Source organism: Nycticebus coucang, chromosome 5, assembly GCF_027406575.1.
Source record: "Nycticebus coucang isolate mNycCou1 chromosome 5, mNycCou1.pri, whole genome shotgun sequence".
NCBI lineage: Eukaryota > Metazoa > Chordata > Mammalia > Primates > Lorisidae > Nycticebus > Nycticebus coucang.
In genome coordinates, this window is record NC_069784.1 from 100,663,862 (window position 1) to 100,680,975 (window position 17,114).

The following is a 17,114-nucleotide window of genomic DNA, read 5'->3' on the forward strand; positions in this document are numbered from 1 at the left end:
GCCTCCAAACCTTTAATTGTGCCAACAAGAACAAACATATGCATCTGTGACCCAAATACTTGATTTCTTTGTTTCTGTATCTTTAAAATGAACATTGTTCCAACTCATAGATTTCCTGTAAAGAATGAGATGTGGGTTTAGTACATAAGGCACACAGTAATGTCCAACATTAGCAGTCTGTGGTTCACTTTTCTGAGAATACTGTGCCAATGATGTCAGACTAGGAATGAAAGCCTTAGCCTGGGCTTCTCAAGAGGCAGGCCCTGACAAAGGATTCGAGTAAAGTGGCTTATTTCAGATATGATCCCAGGAAGTGCTGGTAAAGGAGGAGAAAAAGGAAGCACAGAGGGAAGGAAGACAGTTCAGAGTGCATGAATGAGCAAGTTAACCACCACGAGCAGCTGGGGCTCAGTCCTGGTGGCGATGTTTAATGGCGTAGGTTGAAGCAGCAGCAGTTTGGGTATTTATCCACCAACTCCCAGTCATTATCAAGTGACCATATCTCTTTTGTCCAGCCAAGCATCTCCTGTGACCAGAAAACAACTCCAGTGCTTACAAAAGAAAGTGGGTATTGGAGGGGGGGGATTGTGGGTGGGACACTGACTCAGTCAGGTTACAGATAACATGATGCTTTCCTTCTCTACAGCCTAAATACTGAGGCTGTTGCGGTTGCAGGGAAACCATTTTAGGATCATGTGTGGATCTGCATAAATGGTTGTTGCTCTAACAAATTTACAGAGGTAAAACAAAGCTTTTGACAAAATGGCCACAGCCTCTTCAACATTCAGCATTAACTTAAACAACTTTTTTGGTGGGGAGCAATGCAAAGTACCTGCAATTCTAGTAGCTACTGGATAGCTCAGGTGTATAGAGAGAATAACAACTAAGAGAAACATTTGCTACTAAATAACCCCTGCCTTCAATTTCACCAAAGGTTGTGCAGTAGCTATTATTTGCGGCCCCTACAGTGGGTAAGAACACATATCTGGCTCTTGGAATTTCATTAGACATCAAAAGGATTTTCAGAAGATAAGTCCTTTTACAAATGGGACGATTAAAGTAAACATTCTCATGATAGTAATAAAATATCTGAGTTGCATAAGTTTAACAGATCATTTTTTAGCTCTCTAGGATTGACAAATCATTTCTGAAAATACAGTCTCAGGCTTCTGGAGAAGAATCCCTATGCTCTATTCAATTTCTATTTAGTCATTCTGATACATTGTAATATCTACTCAAAGAAAGCAATCATTTAGGATCTTTATTTGTGTTTCCCAGCATAACGTTATTCTACATAAATGCCATTTTCTCAATGGAGCCAAATTCCCTTGGCTACAGAAAGCTCTTTGCTTGATGTGGTTTCATCAGTCTCAAGGGGTGCTGGGCAGATTCTTGCTATTTAGCGCCCTACAATGTTCTCTGATCCAACACGAAACTTCATCCCAATGTCCCGCAGTAGATCTTTACAGAACTTCGCTTCTTGGCAAAGTTATGAATGCTTTTCAGTAGCTGGCCAGGGTTACAGAAGAAAACTGGCCTTTGGATCCCAAATACCCAGGGAGCCTGCGGCGGCCACGGGTCAGCACGTCGCGCCCGTCAACTTTCCGCCTGCAGGTGGCAGCAGCGGGCTCCGAAGCAGGTCTCTCTGCAGGTAGCGGCGGCTTCAGGCCGGCGTTCCGGAGCGAGAGCTGGAGCACCACCAAGAATCCACACCCAACCCGGACGGTCCATGGGGCTGAAGTAATTAAGTGTTAAAATAACCTGTGATCCTTTAATATTCTGAGTGAAAACAAACATTTTGAAGCAGCAACAGCAACTCATTGCATCCCCGTTCTTTTCGGTTCCCCCAATTCCCAACTCCAGCAGCCACCTCGTCCTCCCGCAGAGCGGGGTCTGCTCCGTAGTTCTCCATGTTCCGGCCCTTTAGACCCTCGGAGCCGGTGCCTGGTGGCCCAGCAGTGCGTCAGGGGCCCCGCGCGCTTTTTCCTCGCCTCCTCCGCCCTCTCCCCACTCGGGCTTTCCGGCCAGCGAGGATGCCTCGGCTGCACCCCTATTTTACCACCCACCCCCTTCCTTAACCCTCCTCTTCGTCCTTTCTCCCTAAGCGCGCGCGCACACACTCACACACGCAGTTCACTCGCGCATAATGCTCCGGGGTCGGCCGCGGGAGCAGGTCCCACACCAACCCAGCGAGCCAAGGACATGCCGCCAGGACTCCTCGCTCCGAGGCCCCCACCGCCACCACAGTCGCAGCCGCGGCTCCCGCCGCTCCTTCCCTGCAGGACACTGCTGCCAGCAACCGACCCCGGAGAAGTTGGCCCCCGGGGACGGGCGGCGGGGCGCAGGTTGAAGGATTTGTCGGGAGGAGAAGGATTAACGCATCTGGGCAAGGGGAGGGGCCGCGCCGGCCGGGACGCGGCGGGGACCCGGTATCAGCGCGCGCTGCAGCCGCCGCTTCCCGGGACCGCGCGGCCCGGACGCCCCCGCCCGGCCCGCGCCCCGCACCCCGCCCGCCGGGCCCCGCAACGCAGGGCGCAGAGCAGCCGCCGGCTGCGTAGGGAGGCGGGCAGTGGCCCGCGCGCGCTTCTGCCGCCCCCGGAGCCGGCGCGCGGAGAGCGGGGCGAGCGCGCGTCGGGCGGCGGCCGCGCCGGGGGGCGTGAGGCGAGCCCACGCGGGGAGCGGCGGGCGAAACTTCGGGGCCAGATGCCCGAGGGCGCGGCGGCGCCGCCAGGCTGCAGCTGCTGCCCCTGCGGGCCCTGGGCGCGTCTCCGCGGGCGGCGCTGCTCGCGGCGCGGCGTGTGCACCGAGCGAGTGAAGGTATGTGTGGCGGGCGCGGCTGGAGCTGCCGCCACCGCCGCCGCCGCGCCAGCAGGTCCTAATGCCTGTCACTTCCCAGGACGCTGGCAGCGGCAGCCTGGAGCCCCCAAGCCCTCGGCAGGTTTGCCTGTCCTTCCCCGCGATCTGATTGGATAAAGTGGGGGCTCGACGGTGGCCGACGTGGGACAGTCTGGCTGTGGCAGGGGTCTCGGAAACCATGGGTTATTGCAGTGGCAGGTGCACGCTTATCTTTATCTGTGGCATGCAACTGGTAAGTGACACTTGAGTCCTTTTATTCTGTAACGTGTCTTTGAGGTACTGGGCAGGGGAGTGCAGTAAAGGGTCTGCCATTGACTAGAATGGATTTAAAAAATAAAAGAGAAGGTGACAGATATATTGCTTATATTTAAAATGATCTCAGGGAAAGGCACTCTATGGAACCGGAGAGGTGAGCCTTTCATCCCCCACCTATTTCTGTCCCTCTGAGGACAGTTTGGCAGGTTCAGGTTAAACTTGTTGTATTTGATTTCTTTAAGCAAAGAAAGATGTAACCTTTGTTCCTTTATGCTCTGCGTTCCTATTAACAACACGATTGTCACATACAATTTACTATACAGGTGTTAAACAGAAATGTGGGATTTTGGACTTTACTTCTATATACTAATTTTTCAGTATCTTTGTTTCTTCATTGACATGTGTTAATTTTCTAGGACTATATTGTCTAACAAGTATAATGCTCTAAAAACCACTGTATGGGGCATATGGTATCCTTACAACAGTCGTATCCAGAAGCGACATTGAGTTTTAAAAGTATGTAGATTGAAGGAAAATACTTAGATGAACTCAGCACACCATTGCCGTGGACTGAACCAGTAACCTTTAAATCAAAATTATTACAGACAATTCCAAGGAAAAAAAATTTTCTTCCTTGCATTATGTGTATTACTGCTCCTGAAATAGATACTGTTGCCTGATCCCATAGGATGGAGAATTATATGTACTTTTTAAGAATGTTGTACAGTTGCAAAGAGGCAAGGAGCAAATAATGGAAAACGTCATGTTTCTGAATTTCAATTCTCTCAGGGCAATGGAAGGAGAGGCTGAGGAGAGAGTTTACAGGTGGAAAATATACCAGTGTATAATTCGAGGTGGCAGGTGCTTCCTCACTCTTGTCACCAAATAGCTTTCCTTAGAAAGTATAAATTAACTCGAGTCGTCATGCATATTTCCAACAATTGTTTCATAAAGGCTGAAAGCACTGTAAGACCAAAGGAGATTTTTGAAGAGTCCCATCAGTAAAGTGTTGAAAAGAGCAAGGATTTGCTATTGAAACTGATGGAAGAATTCCTTAAGTATTCTTCATTGTTTACCAGTTGTCCTGAAGCCAATGAGTGTTTGTTGTTGTTGTTTGTTTAATATTTGGCCAAAGAAATGCATTTTGTTGTATATTGTCTCAGGATTTATTTTTTCCATGAAAGTTTATTAAATGATGTCTATTTTGATCTGCGAATTATGCCCTCATGTATGTGGTTGTAATTAAAAGAAAAATGGAACTATAAATATAATTTTAAGAATGTAACATTTTCTCAATGATGTTTAAACCATTTTATGTACCACAGATTCTTATAAGTTTTTCAATAAAGGATTTTTGCTCTTAATGATGAAACTAACCAGAAAAATGATGGAGTTTACTTTGTTAAACCACTCATTAGACCAAGTATGCCAAATTGTATAAACATTATCAAAACATTTTTATTTTTATATATGATTCAGACAAGAATGCATTTGCTGATTCACTGTGTGAAAGCATAAAACTGTGAGAATGAGTGGGTGAGTAAATCATTCTCATGCTCTTTTCAAAAAATTAGAAATCTTAAAAATTTGATTTAACTTTTAAGCATGTCATGTAATAGGGCTCTCTATGGCAAATGTATGTGTTAGATCTATATTACATTTTGTTTGATGAATATAAACTCCTGAAGAACCTAATTTTTTTAGAAAAACATAAATATACCAATAAGGGAGCTAAATATACAAAGTCGCACAATAAACCTAATGGTTTCTTTGTGTTTGGGTATGTGCACGTGTGTACCCACTAGAGCCAGGCGGGCATACATGCAATGGTGTATTGGAGAGGTGCCACTTCACTTATGAAACAGAAATTCTGAATCAGAGCTAAGTTCCCTAACAACATAGAGGTAGCAGTAAAACAGGAGTGTTCTATTTGAGCAAGTATAGTTTTGTTTCCTAAGGAGTATTCTATGCGCTGTAAGAATCATGTGACTTTTCCCATTCAGACTTTATGTGCCACTAGGCTAATATAATTAGCAGCCATGTTAATGCAGATGCAGAACAAAAAACGAAGGATGAAGAAATTTCAATTAGCTCCATAGGGTGATATCATCACACCTTAAAGGACTTCAGAGATTCTTGGTAATTGTTGCTTCTTAGAAGTATAGTATTTCATTTCAAAGAAAACAGTTCTTTTGCAAGTTAATATTGGCAAAGCACTGTATTAAAAATAGGTGGTCATATATATATATTTTTTTTCCATTTGTGCTTGATCGATTTTAAAAACTTTTTGTGTCTTTAAGTTACTATGAGTAATGATAGTTTTACAGATAAATCAGGTTTCCAGGCTAAGTTATGACTCATATGTACCTCTGAGTAACGCAAAAGTTCTCCCAGTTTTGTTTGCTTCTGAAATGCTTAGTGCATATTTTTATAATATTTGAGTGTCTTTGTATTTCATTCCTATATAGGAAAAATGTTAGATTTATTAAAATTGATTGAGCCAAAGATAGTTTAGGATAGAAACTTGAAGTACTTTAAAATAACTTTATTAAGATTTTGAAAACATTAATTTCGATTCTGTAAGTAGTGTATTTGGATTTTAGTTAAAGTTAAAGGAATATTTATATCGACATCAATTTGCAACTGCTTTTGGGGGAGTATGAAGTAGCTTTTGGTCCTGTGGAGGTGGAGACCTCGTTCATCAGGCTATTTATCAGAGCGGACACTGTTTTGACCATTTAACAAATGATGGATAGAAACAAATGCTCCAGAGAAATTTACCTCTCAGCCTTCTGTATCTTTGCTTTTAATTATGGTAAATGTGCATTTAATTTAATGTTTGGCAGACTACAAATGTCAGTAAACGTATTTTTTAAAGAAAATCAAGAAGTCAATTTATAAGACAAGAAAGTAAAATTCCACTTTGTAATGGAGATTCATTACAAAACTTCCATTTTATGAAAAAAATGTCTTTATGTATCATAAATTAACAACATTGAGCTGTGTGGTTATGCCAACTTCAGATTTTCAGGTGATTCCTCCAAAAAAGGGGGTTTGACCTCTGGCAATGAACTTATTCCATGTACAGAAACCAGAGTTTAAGCTCATAATCTATAGAAGGTAATTTTCTTTTTTTTAATTATTTTTTTATTGTTAAATCATAGCTGTGTACATTGTACAATCAAGGGGTACAATGTGCTGGTTTCATATACAATCTGAAATATTCTCATCAAACTGTCCAACGTAGCCTTCATGGCATTTTCTTAGTTATTGTATGTAGACATTTGTATTCTGCATTTAGTAGGTGGTAATTTTCTTTTTATCTATGCTGTCCTTAATACTCAGAAACTGAAGATTTCAGATGGTAAGAAAAGTCTTCACAATGGTGCATGTAGTAGTGTAAGAACAAGAACCATTCAGCTTCTTATTTACTATTTAGAACTTTCAGCAGCTTTGAACCTTTAGCTATTATTTTTATTGTTAGTTTGAATCAAGGAGCACTTTATACAAATGTTAAAATAATTACTCTGATACTTCTGAGTGAAAAATCACTCAGTTATAATGTGGAAGAAACATAACTTATTTTAGATTGAAAAGACAGCTTTGTTGTCAAGTAAGGAAACTCAGAATCACCTACATTTTTCTACATCAGATTCCTATGTGGCACAAAGCATATGTGTCATACACTATTGAAAGAAAGTCCAGATTTATGTTCAACAGATTAGCACTTGAAAACGCCATTCTTGCTATGAGCTATATGAAATATTGCTAACTTCGAGCAGGTGCAGCTAACAATTAGATTAGTACACGTGTGTGCAGCTGTGTGAAGCAATATATTTGAAACTTAATTAAGAATGATCAGTTGTTTTCCACTGCACAATTACTAAGCATTTTCAGAGATACACATTTATTTTTTAAAAAGGTAGTCATGAGTATTGATACGGACTAAATAAAAACAGTTTATTATAACAATGGAGTACTTCAGTGCAGCATTCATACTCACATGCTATTTGATTACTTTTTAGAAAATAAATCATTGACACAAAGTAGCTGGAAAAATGAGGGTAGAATCTTCTGATTTTCCCAGGAGACCTTTGATAAGTTTGACAGTTCTTCAAAAGATTAGAACTTTATCTGCCACAAACCCTGTACCTAAAATTTAATTTTAAAATTAAACCAGATTGAATCTAAATTAAATTTTAGATTCAAATTCCATTCATGATAAAATCTTGAAGTTGTTGACTGGTGTTCATGGAGAAGACTGAAAATTCCCATCCATTACTTTGGAAACTTGCCATGCAGAAATATGCTAAGTTGTAACATGATAACTTTCTTCTTTTTAAGTGTTTTCTACTCTTGTATCCTGGACATGGTCAGACATGTTTTGTTGTTCATTTGCTCTTTGTTGTGTAATTCAGTACCACTCTCTCTATCTGATGTTCACCAACAAAGATACAGAACTTTCTGGCAACGGTGTCCGGCTCTGTTTCTTGGTTCACACAACAAAACGCAACACCTTTTCTTACATACATCTTAAGTTTCAAAAAGTCAACCTTTGTAGAACTATTTCCGGCTTTTTCAAAGAAAGACTCAGATTGGCAGTATTTTTCATGAAGAATTCAGAGTCATCTGTGGCGTGGGGCCCATGTGGGGGGAATGACCCGGAAATGCAAATGGACATGGTCACCTCCTTTTCCTTATGATGCTTCTTTACTTTGTGGTCTAATCCTTTACTTGTCCTGTCAAAAACTTTAGAATGGAAGTCAAGGATGCCTTAACATAGGACATCTTTATTTTTTGGTAGATTTTCTTTTCGTCTTGTGTACACATGTGCTTGAAAAAAAGAAAATCTGAGAGAAAGAAGCTCCTTTTTACACTTTTATGTTTATATTGGAAATACAAGTATTAAAATTATAGCATCAATTGCTTTAAGTATTTGTGTACACCGGTAATGCCTACAATTTTAAAGATTACATTTCAGTTACATTATTAGGTAGATTTTCAAGCAGCTCAGCGTCATTTTTCCATATGCAGCTTGAAGCTAATATTGCTATTAATGGAAATTACCCTATTTCCAACAACATACAAACGTCAGAAATCAAACACACACAGAGGAAAAATTTATTTTCTATTATTTTTTTTTTCTCTTTTTACTTCCCACTTACCGATGAGAATCTTTTCTGTTTTTTCACCTCTACGGTGAGCTTTTCCAATTTTGGTTTTCTTTTTTTCCCCCTCATGGACTCTTGACTGATGTTTATTTTCAGTATGAGAAAATACACAGGCCATTGAGATAAAATGTATGTAAGGTTTCTGTTCCTCAAACAATAATAGAAATAATTACTCTATTTGTACCTAATTGACATAGTGAGGAATATAATTACATAAACCATTTATTCTTTACCATCCCCATGAAATTAAAGGGCATCTAAAATTTATGAAGGAATAGGATAAAATTGTCATTTTCTTTCTATAGAATAAGGTGGAAAATGAAATTTATAGACTGGTTTTCTATTTTAGTAATTCATATTTTAATGTGTTTCCTCTGCACAAATGTGCATGTGATAAATTTATTATGTTTTTGTCTTGTTAGAAATATTTCAGGTATGTTTAGATATGAAGTCTCTTAAGATTTGAAGGAATTACTTGTTGCATCTTTCTGAAAGCAGTGTTTTCCTTTTTCTTTGCTTGAAGTAAAAGAGGTGCTGGATCTAACTGATAGCAGCATCGTAACACATAATATTATGCAAGCTGTAGACTCTTGGTTTTCCAACCTGAAATAGGAAAAGTGACTTCAAAAGCATCTAATTTATACCGAACTACTTATGGAGCACACGCTAACTTTGATCCCCGTAAAAACTCTTTGAAATGTTATAAATAAACTGATTTTCATGTGTATTTTGAAATAAATTAGTTTTTTATTTTGTCCATTTTTAAATAATTTGTCATGCTTTTGTAATCCAGCTTTGTAAATGCTTAAATAATAATGAAAACTGCTACTGTTTATTGGCAGCTTGTTCTACGCTAACTGCAACCCCCACCCCCCATTGAGTCCTTCCCTGTAATCCTATCAGGTAGGTAATGTATATTAATATTCCAGTTATACAGAGGAGAAAATGGAAGCCCTGACTTCCTGTAGTCACCCCCTTAGTAAGTGGTAGAGCTTGGATTCGAACCCAGATCTGTCTGACTCTGAGCCAGGACTGCTCTACCACACCGTATCTCTTTTGATTAATATCAGATCACTGTCCAAATGTGACTGGCTCAGGAAATGTTAGGGTTTCACAATGATGAGCTAATGGTGTGTGGACTAGAGAACAAATGTTCTAAAAGGTTGAAAAGGGAGGCTGCCCTTCTGCTATAGAGTAAGTGTCCATTGCCATTCGCACTGGTTTGCAGTGTGCCCAGGCACTGTGAAATGTGCCTATAGTTCTACCCTAGAGAAATTATTGCTGTTCCTATTTTCCTTGTTGGGTTAAGAGTGTATGGGGGATGTTACCGCTGATGTGCATTTCTGGCCAACTTTTGACAAATAATCACGCAATAAGGGGTTAGAACTTTGGTATGTTTGATAGATACTATGGGAAGAAATATATTCGTTTTTCTTAAAAGTGAGGTCTTTTGAGACAAGTCCTTGATAAATTACCAATGCAGAATAATGTTATTGGCCTGTTTACTTTTGATCTGCTTTGTTTTTATATGCCCCGAATCCTAAATCCATCCAACCACCATTGACCTAGACTATTTGCCAAAATTATTGTTGTTGAGAAGGAATACATATGTTATTTAAAATATGCGTTGAATATCCTAGAACACTTATTGAACTTGAGGGCGCATCAGAATCACCTGCAGGACTTTTTAACACAACTCTCTGGCCCCGTCCCTGAGTTTCTGATTCCAGAGTAGGGCCACAGAATTTGTCTTTCTAAGGAATTCCCAGATTCTGCTCATGCTGCTGGTCAAGGAACTAAGCTTTGAGAACTGCTGGCGTAGAATATAGGTCTTCACTTAATGGTGTTGCGTGAAAACATGAGTGTTTTTAAAATTCTTCAATCCAACCGGATAAATAACTCATTTCTTCCTTCGCTTGGTTAATGAAAACCTTTCTTCCAGACTATGTTTGCGTATTTCTGATTTTTAGCTTTGTCCTATTCAGAAGTTCATATAAAAGAAATGCAATGACCCTTCAGAACATTGGTCTTTGCAATTAATAGAGATGCAGAGAATCTGAAAGCAAGCCCCCTCATGCCTGGTAATGCTAGAACAGAGCCCCCTTATGCCTGGTAATGCTGGAACAGAACTGGATTTTTTAACAACTTTTGAAAAGGGTTCAGCTGGGACCCTGGGAGAGAAGAGGGAATGTGCTATAAAAGCAATGGACTAAGTTTAGGATCCAGATTTGTCTATACTCCGTGCTTCTGTGTTGGGCAACTAAATCCTGTGACTTTGCTCAAGCCACTTATATGCCTGGGTTCTGTTTCCTCCTTTAAAAATAAGGCAAATCAATCGTGACTCATTTACCCTATGAGAAGTTTAGAAGCATCTCGGGGAGGAAATGTGCTTAAAGTTAATATCTTTGTAGTTATTAATGGTTTAATTTTTCAGAATGGTTAATCTAGTGAGTTTAGGAGTAGTTATAAGGGTGATTATCACCAGTGGCAGAAGTGACAACTAGATTTTTTTTTTCTGAAACATTTTTTTCTTCACCCTCTGGTAATTTTTGGAGGCTATATAAATAAGGATCATAACATGAGGTGCAAACAGTTTGAAACAGATAAAACAATATGGTTACGTGTCAGATATACCAGATTTTAACTATTTATTAAGAATTAAAAGTGTTGAGCATTTTTTCATGTGTCTGTCGGCCATGCTCCTGTCTTCTTCAGAGAAGCTTCTGTTCAAGTCTCTTGCCCACACTGAAATAGGATCACTGTTTCTTTTCTTACTAATAAGTTTGAGTTCTCTGTGGATTATGGTTATCAAACCTCTGATCTTTAATCATCAGAGAAGTGCAAATCAAAACCACTTAGAGATATCGTCTAACTCCAGTAAGATTAGCCCACATAACAAAATACCAAAACTACAGATGTTGGCGTGGATGTGGAGAAAGGGGAACACTTCTGCACTGCTGGTGAGAATGCAAGCTAATACATTCCTTTTGGAAAGATGTTTGTAGAACACTTAGGGATCTAAAAGTAGACTTGCCGTTCAATCCTGCAATTCCTCTACTGGGTGTATATCCAAAAGACCAAAAATCACTTTACAACAAAGATATTTGCATGTGATTGTTTATTGCAGCTCAATTCATAATTGCTAAGTTACGGAAAAAGCCCAAGTGCCCATCGACCCATGAATGGGTTAATAAATTGTGGGATATGTATATCATGGAATATTATGCAGCCTTAAAAAAGATGGAAACTTTACCTCTTTTACGTTTACATGGATGGAGCTGGAACATATTCTTCATAATAAAGTATCTCAGGAATGGAAGAAAAAGTATCCAATGTACATAGTACTATTATGAAACCAATTTATAATCACCCACACTTTCATATGAAAGATAAAACACAACTATAGCCCAGGAGAAGGAGGGAAGAGGAGGGCAATGGGAGGGGAGAGGGGAGGTTGGATGGAGGGAGGGTGAATGGTGGGACCACAACTATGGTGCATATTGCAAGGGTACACGTCAAATCTATTAAGTATAGAGTATAAATGTCTTAACACAATAATTAAGTGTGGTGAACTCTGTGTTAACCAGTTTGATGTAAGCATTCCAAATTGTATATAAAATCAGCACATTATACCGCATAAATGCATTAATGTATTAAAAAAAAGAGAAATAAAATTGATTTTATAAACCAGTCAGCATGCTCCTTCAGGCCAGCATTTCTAAGTGTACACAAGTCCTGAAAATTGTTCTACTATTCAGGAGCTCTTATCCACTCCTCCCCAAGGGTCATGATACATATTAGCATGTTGGTAGCTCCAAGTAGTCCTGCACTAAAGAACCCCCTACTTAATTCCATTTAACTCAGCAAATATTTACAGTGTACTTGCAGTGAAGTAAGAAACCTCTTTTTGTGATATCCCCTATTAATCTTCCACAGAGTTAGTATTTCAAGGAATACATGTCACTGAAATATTACTCTAGGCTAATGATGCAGTCTAAAAGTTAATATTAAATGATTAAACAAATTTAAACATTAAAAATGTAGTCTGAACTGATTTAACAGTCATGTAACAAGTAGTAATACACCAAGATGTTTAAGAATATCACATCTTATCACATAAGTAAGATAAATGAAACTTGTTTTCAGATGCTGGGCTATTTTTTAAAAAACATATGTTTACTGGAGTTTCTTGAAATTCTGTTTCAACCACTAAATCAAAACCCTTAACTTGAAATTCAGTCAAGTGTAGTTGGTGATGTTGCAGAGAGGATGGTGACACGTTGGAATAGTCGTAGAAGGATGTTTGGAACTCCAGAACACCTTGGAAGACATTTACAGAAGCACTTTCTTTTAAAACCTGCAGATGAGAAGAAACATCTGTCTTCTACGTCCAAAACCAGGCTAGCTCTTCCAGTATCACAGCCTACATGTTTGCCTTTGCAGGGCTGGTGGTGAAGAGCCCTCATACTGACTTTTGTTTTCTAATCAATGCGTACACTCTAAAACAATAACACATTTAAAACTCCCAACAATGTCGCATTCTTTGAAAACAAGTAAGTCTTAGTTTAGAATGGAATAATCAAATTGGCACACCCTACTCCTCTTAACAGAAGTCTTTGTGTGCATCTATATGATGTTAGTTATATAACGGAATGAGGAGATATTTCAAATCCTTTCACTGACAGCTCCGTGTCAAATAATGGAAGGGTTTGTGTTGTGTGTGAACCGTTCAATAGCAGGGAATTCATATGACCCTAATCTATATAGACTCCTTGTCGTAGGAGATATATATATATACAAGGTTCATCTTCCAAAGTATTGTTTTTAGAAATAATAATTTCTGACTCTTCGGGGACACAAAATTGATAGGAACTGAAGGCCCCAGTGAAAAGGGAAAACTATGTCTTGGTGGCATGCTGGCTTCTGTGGTCCTGGCCCCTAAGTAAGCTTGTGCTGACTGTCTTGGGGTTGAGTACCTCTTATCACTCCTGTAGTGATGGGAGGCAACTTTCTCTGGTGGAGACAGCAATTCTGACCTTACTGTCTTATTAGTCTGTAAGATAGAGATAATGAATCCTGTTGGAGATGGTGTATCCAAGAATCCAGAGGCTACTTATTTTCTTCTCTTGCTTGCCCTGAGGTGCAGAGATGAGTTTAGGTTCTGTGGATGTGTTTAACTCTGTTTTTTGGAAACAGTAGAGAGTTACATATTTGAAGGCATTAGAAGCTCTTGTGCATTGAATAATACACAGATGATATAGAAAATGATCTGGATTTTTCTTTTTACCTTCTTCGTTTGTAAATAAAACTTGATCACAAATCCGATGGTAGTGAACCCATAACTTGAGATTTTCTCAAATATTGGAGCTACATTTATGATTGTGTGTTATTACCCTTGTTAACAGGAATTAATAGAGTTTCATTTTTGTCCATCTTTTACAAAACATAGTTCCATTTTATTTAATCAAAATATGGTAGCTAAATTGTAGCTGTTCGGTGGCATTTATGAATTTTGCTTTTCTATTAACCTATTATTGAAGGTTTCCTTCTCTCTGTTACCAGATGGAAGTTGGGGGGTGAACTCTTAAATATATAACATTTCAAAAGCAAGTAAGCATTATTCTATGTAAAATAGTAAGTTTAAAGTTTTATTGTTATGTTGAATTCACAATAAATGTAAGTCACAAATGAATTCACTAATAATTTTTCTCAAGAACTTTTTCTAGTTTTATTAAACCATTTCCTGGAAAGTTTCACAGCATCTTAGAGGTTTGGAACAGTGTATTTCCAGCTTACATTCTGTAGGTGATCCTGGAATAGATTTATTTTTGTGTAGAAAAGCTGCCTTTGAAAAAAATCAGCTTACGTTCCGTTTACGTTTAGTAAGAATAAATCTTATAACAACAGTAGTTGGTGACATTTAATTATATGTTTCTTATTTTAATCCTTAAAGGAGGCCTGTTGGGTTTTACTTTCTTTTCATAAGAAAGAGGGGGTTATGATCAATCTGTTACTGCACCCACTTTGACTGAGGTTCTAAGTACTGTAAAAAGTCTTATGTTTTTTTCCCCCTTGAATTGAAAGAAACGCCAGTCATTTTTTTTCAGGTTTATTTAATGATTTGATGCAGACCTTATATACAAACTGGTTTTTCATATTCACTGCTGGTAGTCTGTTTTAATTTAATCTTTTATGATGTGAATGACAATGTTACATATAATAGACTGGGAGCCATAGGGCCCTGCCTGGGGTGTTGGGAGTTAGAGAAGGGAAACTATTCATTCACCTGGAGTTAGTTCCTGCACTGCAATGCCGTGTTCCAGTTATAATCACTTTAAAGTGAATGAAATAGGAGATGAAGAGTGGGGGGAAATGAAGTCATTACTAAATGAGCTTCATCAAGTAGGATTCACAAAATGTCCACACATGAACAGCGTAGTAAATATGAGCAGAATAAATGAAGTGCATGTGTCTGCCCTTTGGCAATTAGGACATGATCTAACTGAATGTTAAGCCATGGTTCTGTTGTAAATCTAATATCTAGTGGTTTTAATAATTCAAGCTTAGTTTAAATTGCAACCTGATCTGTGTTTATTTATTTACTAAGCCATACTACTTACTTAACATGACACTAGTTAAAAATGTTTCACTGTCTGTCCTTCATTGTGTGCTATAAAACCACATTTAAACTTACTGTAAATAAGTGTAAATAAGATTAGTTTTGGCAAGACAGAAATATTGATGTAAACTGTGCTATCCTGCTTCGTGTTTTAAAAATACTAATTCATATAATTTTAATTTATATTAACTAGTGTTAATGCAACGATGCAACATTATTTAGATATGTCAAAGGCTGCGTTCTATCAGAATATAAATAAGTGCATTATGTCTTTATTTTTCACATCTCTAGAGCAGTGGTTTTTAGCTTTTTTGTTCGACATGGGGTTCATTTGAGAATCTGTTAAAAGCTCCTCTTACTAGAAAGCTAATTCCATAACTGGAGGGGCTTTCAAGCCTTTTCAACCAAGTCCATGAAACTTACTTGGGTGAAAACCCTTATCGACAGTTTTAATTCAATTACTTTGAACTTAGAAAACATTTAAGAGATTATATACATGCTTGATACATGCTATTATATATTATGAGGGTCTAGTATACACAACCTCACATGTATGTGTGCACATTTGTGTGTGTGTATAACATGTGATATGAGAAACCAGCAGTGAAAACAAACTAGAACTCTGTCAAGAATGTTAAATGATGCATATAGATACTGTCAATAAAATACAGAATTAGAAGAACTCTATGAGAAGTGTTAATAAAGTACAAGTGCTGAGGAAATGTATGGGAAGGATCTCCTCATAGGCTGATCACAAAATATACGAAGGCGGAATGTCTAATAGGATTTCTATAGTTAGAGATTGGGAAAAAAGAGCATCTTGTGAGAAGAAATAATAGCAGTAAAAAGGAAAATGGAAGAGCCTGTGTGTAGGACAGTGAATAGTTGGAATGACTGGCAAGCAGGGGAGATTTGGGAGGTGGTGCAATGAATGGAAGAAGTCTGGTCAGGGATGGACGTGAGCCCCGCAGAAGGAGTTTGATGTTATAGACTGAGATATGCATCTCCCATGGCTGTTAGCGATCAGAGTGCATGGCCCAGTACACCACGATAGAATAAAAAACACATGATGTGAGAGTGAGGGCCTGAGGTCTGGAGAAGCCCTGTGGGAAATGGGAGAGCAAAGCAGCAGTAAATTAAAAGATTTCTCAATTTCTTCAAAGGCTTTGTGAAATTAGGTGGCATGCATTTTTGGGAGAACCAGTTACTTCTGCGTCAGTACCCAACTTTCTAAGAATGGAAATAAAAAGGGAGAAAATAGGAGTTTCTTTGTTTATAAATTGGAAAAAAAAAAAAAAACTAAGGATTTGCGGGAGCTCTAAGGTTTCTGTGAAAATTAAAATGAGCCCAGGTAGGTGAGGGCGGAAAGAGTGATGTCAGAATGGGATGGGGTAGTTAGATGATTGGTGTGCCAGTGCACACATTTGAGAATAAGGAGATGGGTCCAGCAGAAGGGAAAGAGGCGGGTGAGGCGGTTGCAGTGAGAGACAAATACAGAAGTCTGGATCTTGGGGAATAACATTTACTAGACGACTCAAAAGTCCTTGATGCAGCACCAAATTGGGTAGAGTGTTTGGTTGCTGAGAAGGAGAGGAGGTGGTGGAATTCCGCTGTTAGACAAGCTACCATTGTGCATTTTGGACTGAAGAGGAACACAGGGGCGAGAGAGAATGTCCTAGGGATCATACGTCATGGTGAGAACTTGGGCAGAGTTTGGTTCAGGCAGATGGCTAGAGCTGGCAAGGGAGGATGGTTAGGGAAAGTCTAGAGTTGGCCGGTGATCAGAGAGAAGTAGAAGTGTTTGTTTAATGAGCATGTTGATGGAGGGACTGTGGAGGCAGAGAGGTAGGCTTCAGTAAAGCACGTTTCTCAACATGGGTGACACTGCCATTTTGGGATGGAAATGTCCTTACTGTGAGGGACCATTCTGTGCACTGAAGGATGTTCAGTGACATTATTGGCCTCTGCATACTAGAGGCCAGTAGCATACCCATGGTGTCACAATGAAAAATATCTCTAGCCTTTGTCATAGTGCAAAATAACCTGTCATTGAGAGCCACTGAGCTAAAGAAAGAAGCTGGAAGGAACTCTTAGAAATCACGGGAAATTTTCTTATAATAGATTTTGAGCTGTTCAGAGGGCAGTGGAAATGATCCTGAAGGGAAGGTTAGCCTGAGTCTGGCTGCTTCAGGCCTGTGCCAGTCATCCTGGAC

General features: G+C 39.2%; 2 protein-coding genes across 4 annotated transcripts in view; one reads left to right on the forward strand and one right to left on the reverse strand.

The window, feature by feature from the left end:
• Window positions 1–1,103: 1,103 nt before the first annotated feature.
• LOC128585554 (translation initiation factor IF-2-like) lies at window positions 1,104–3,036 on the reverse strand. Its single transcript, XM_053590606.1, has 3 exons — window positions 2,998–3,036; window positions 2,125–2,875; window positions 1,104–1,735 (listed from the first exon to the last, which is right to left on the reverse strand). The coding sequence occupies exons 1-3, from the start codon at window positions 3,034–3,036 to the stop codon at window positions 1,503–1,505; spliced, it is 1,023 nt and encodes a 340-aa protein (XP_053446581.1). The 3' UTR covers window positions 1,104–1,502.
• The window catches only part of NKAIN2 (sodium/potassium transporting ATPase interacting 2), a 1,094,549-nt gene continuing 1,080,295 nt past the window's right edge, over window positions 2,861–17,114 (forward strand). For all 3 annotated transcript variants that reach the window (XR_008380247.1, XR_008380248.1, XM_053592354.1), the window contains exon 1: window positions 2,861–3,088. Coding sequence is in view for 1 of the 3 variants with exons in the window: in XM_053592354.1 (XP_053448329.1) it covers window positions 3,035–3,088 (54 nt within the window). In the remaining 2 variants the exon portion in view is untranslated. The remainder of the gene's footprint in view (window positions 3,089–17,114) is intronic.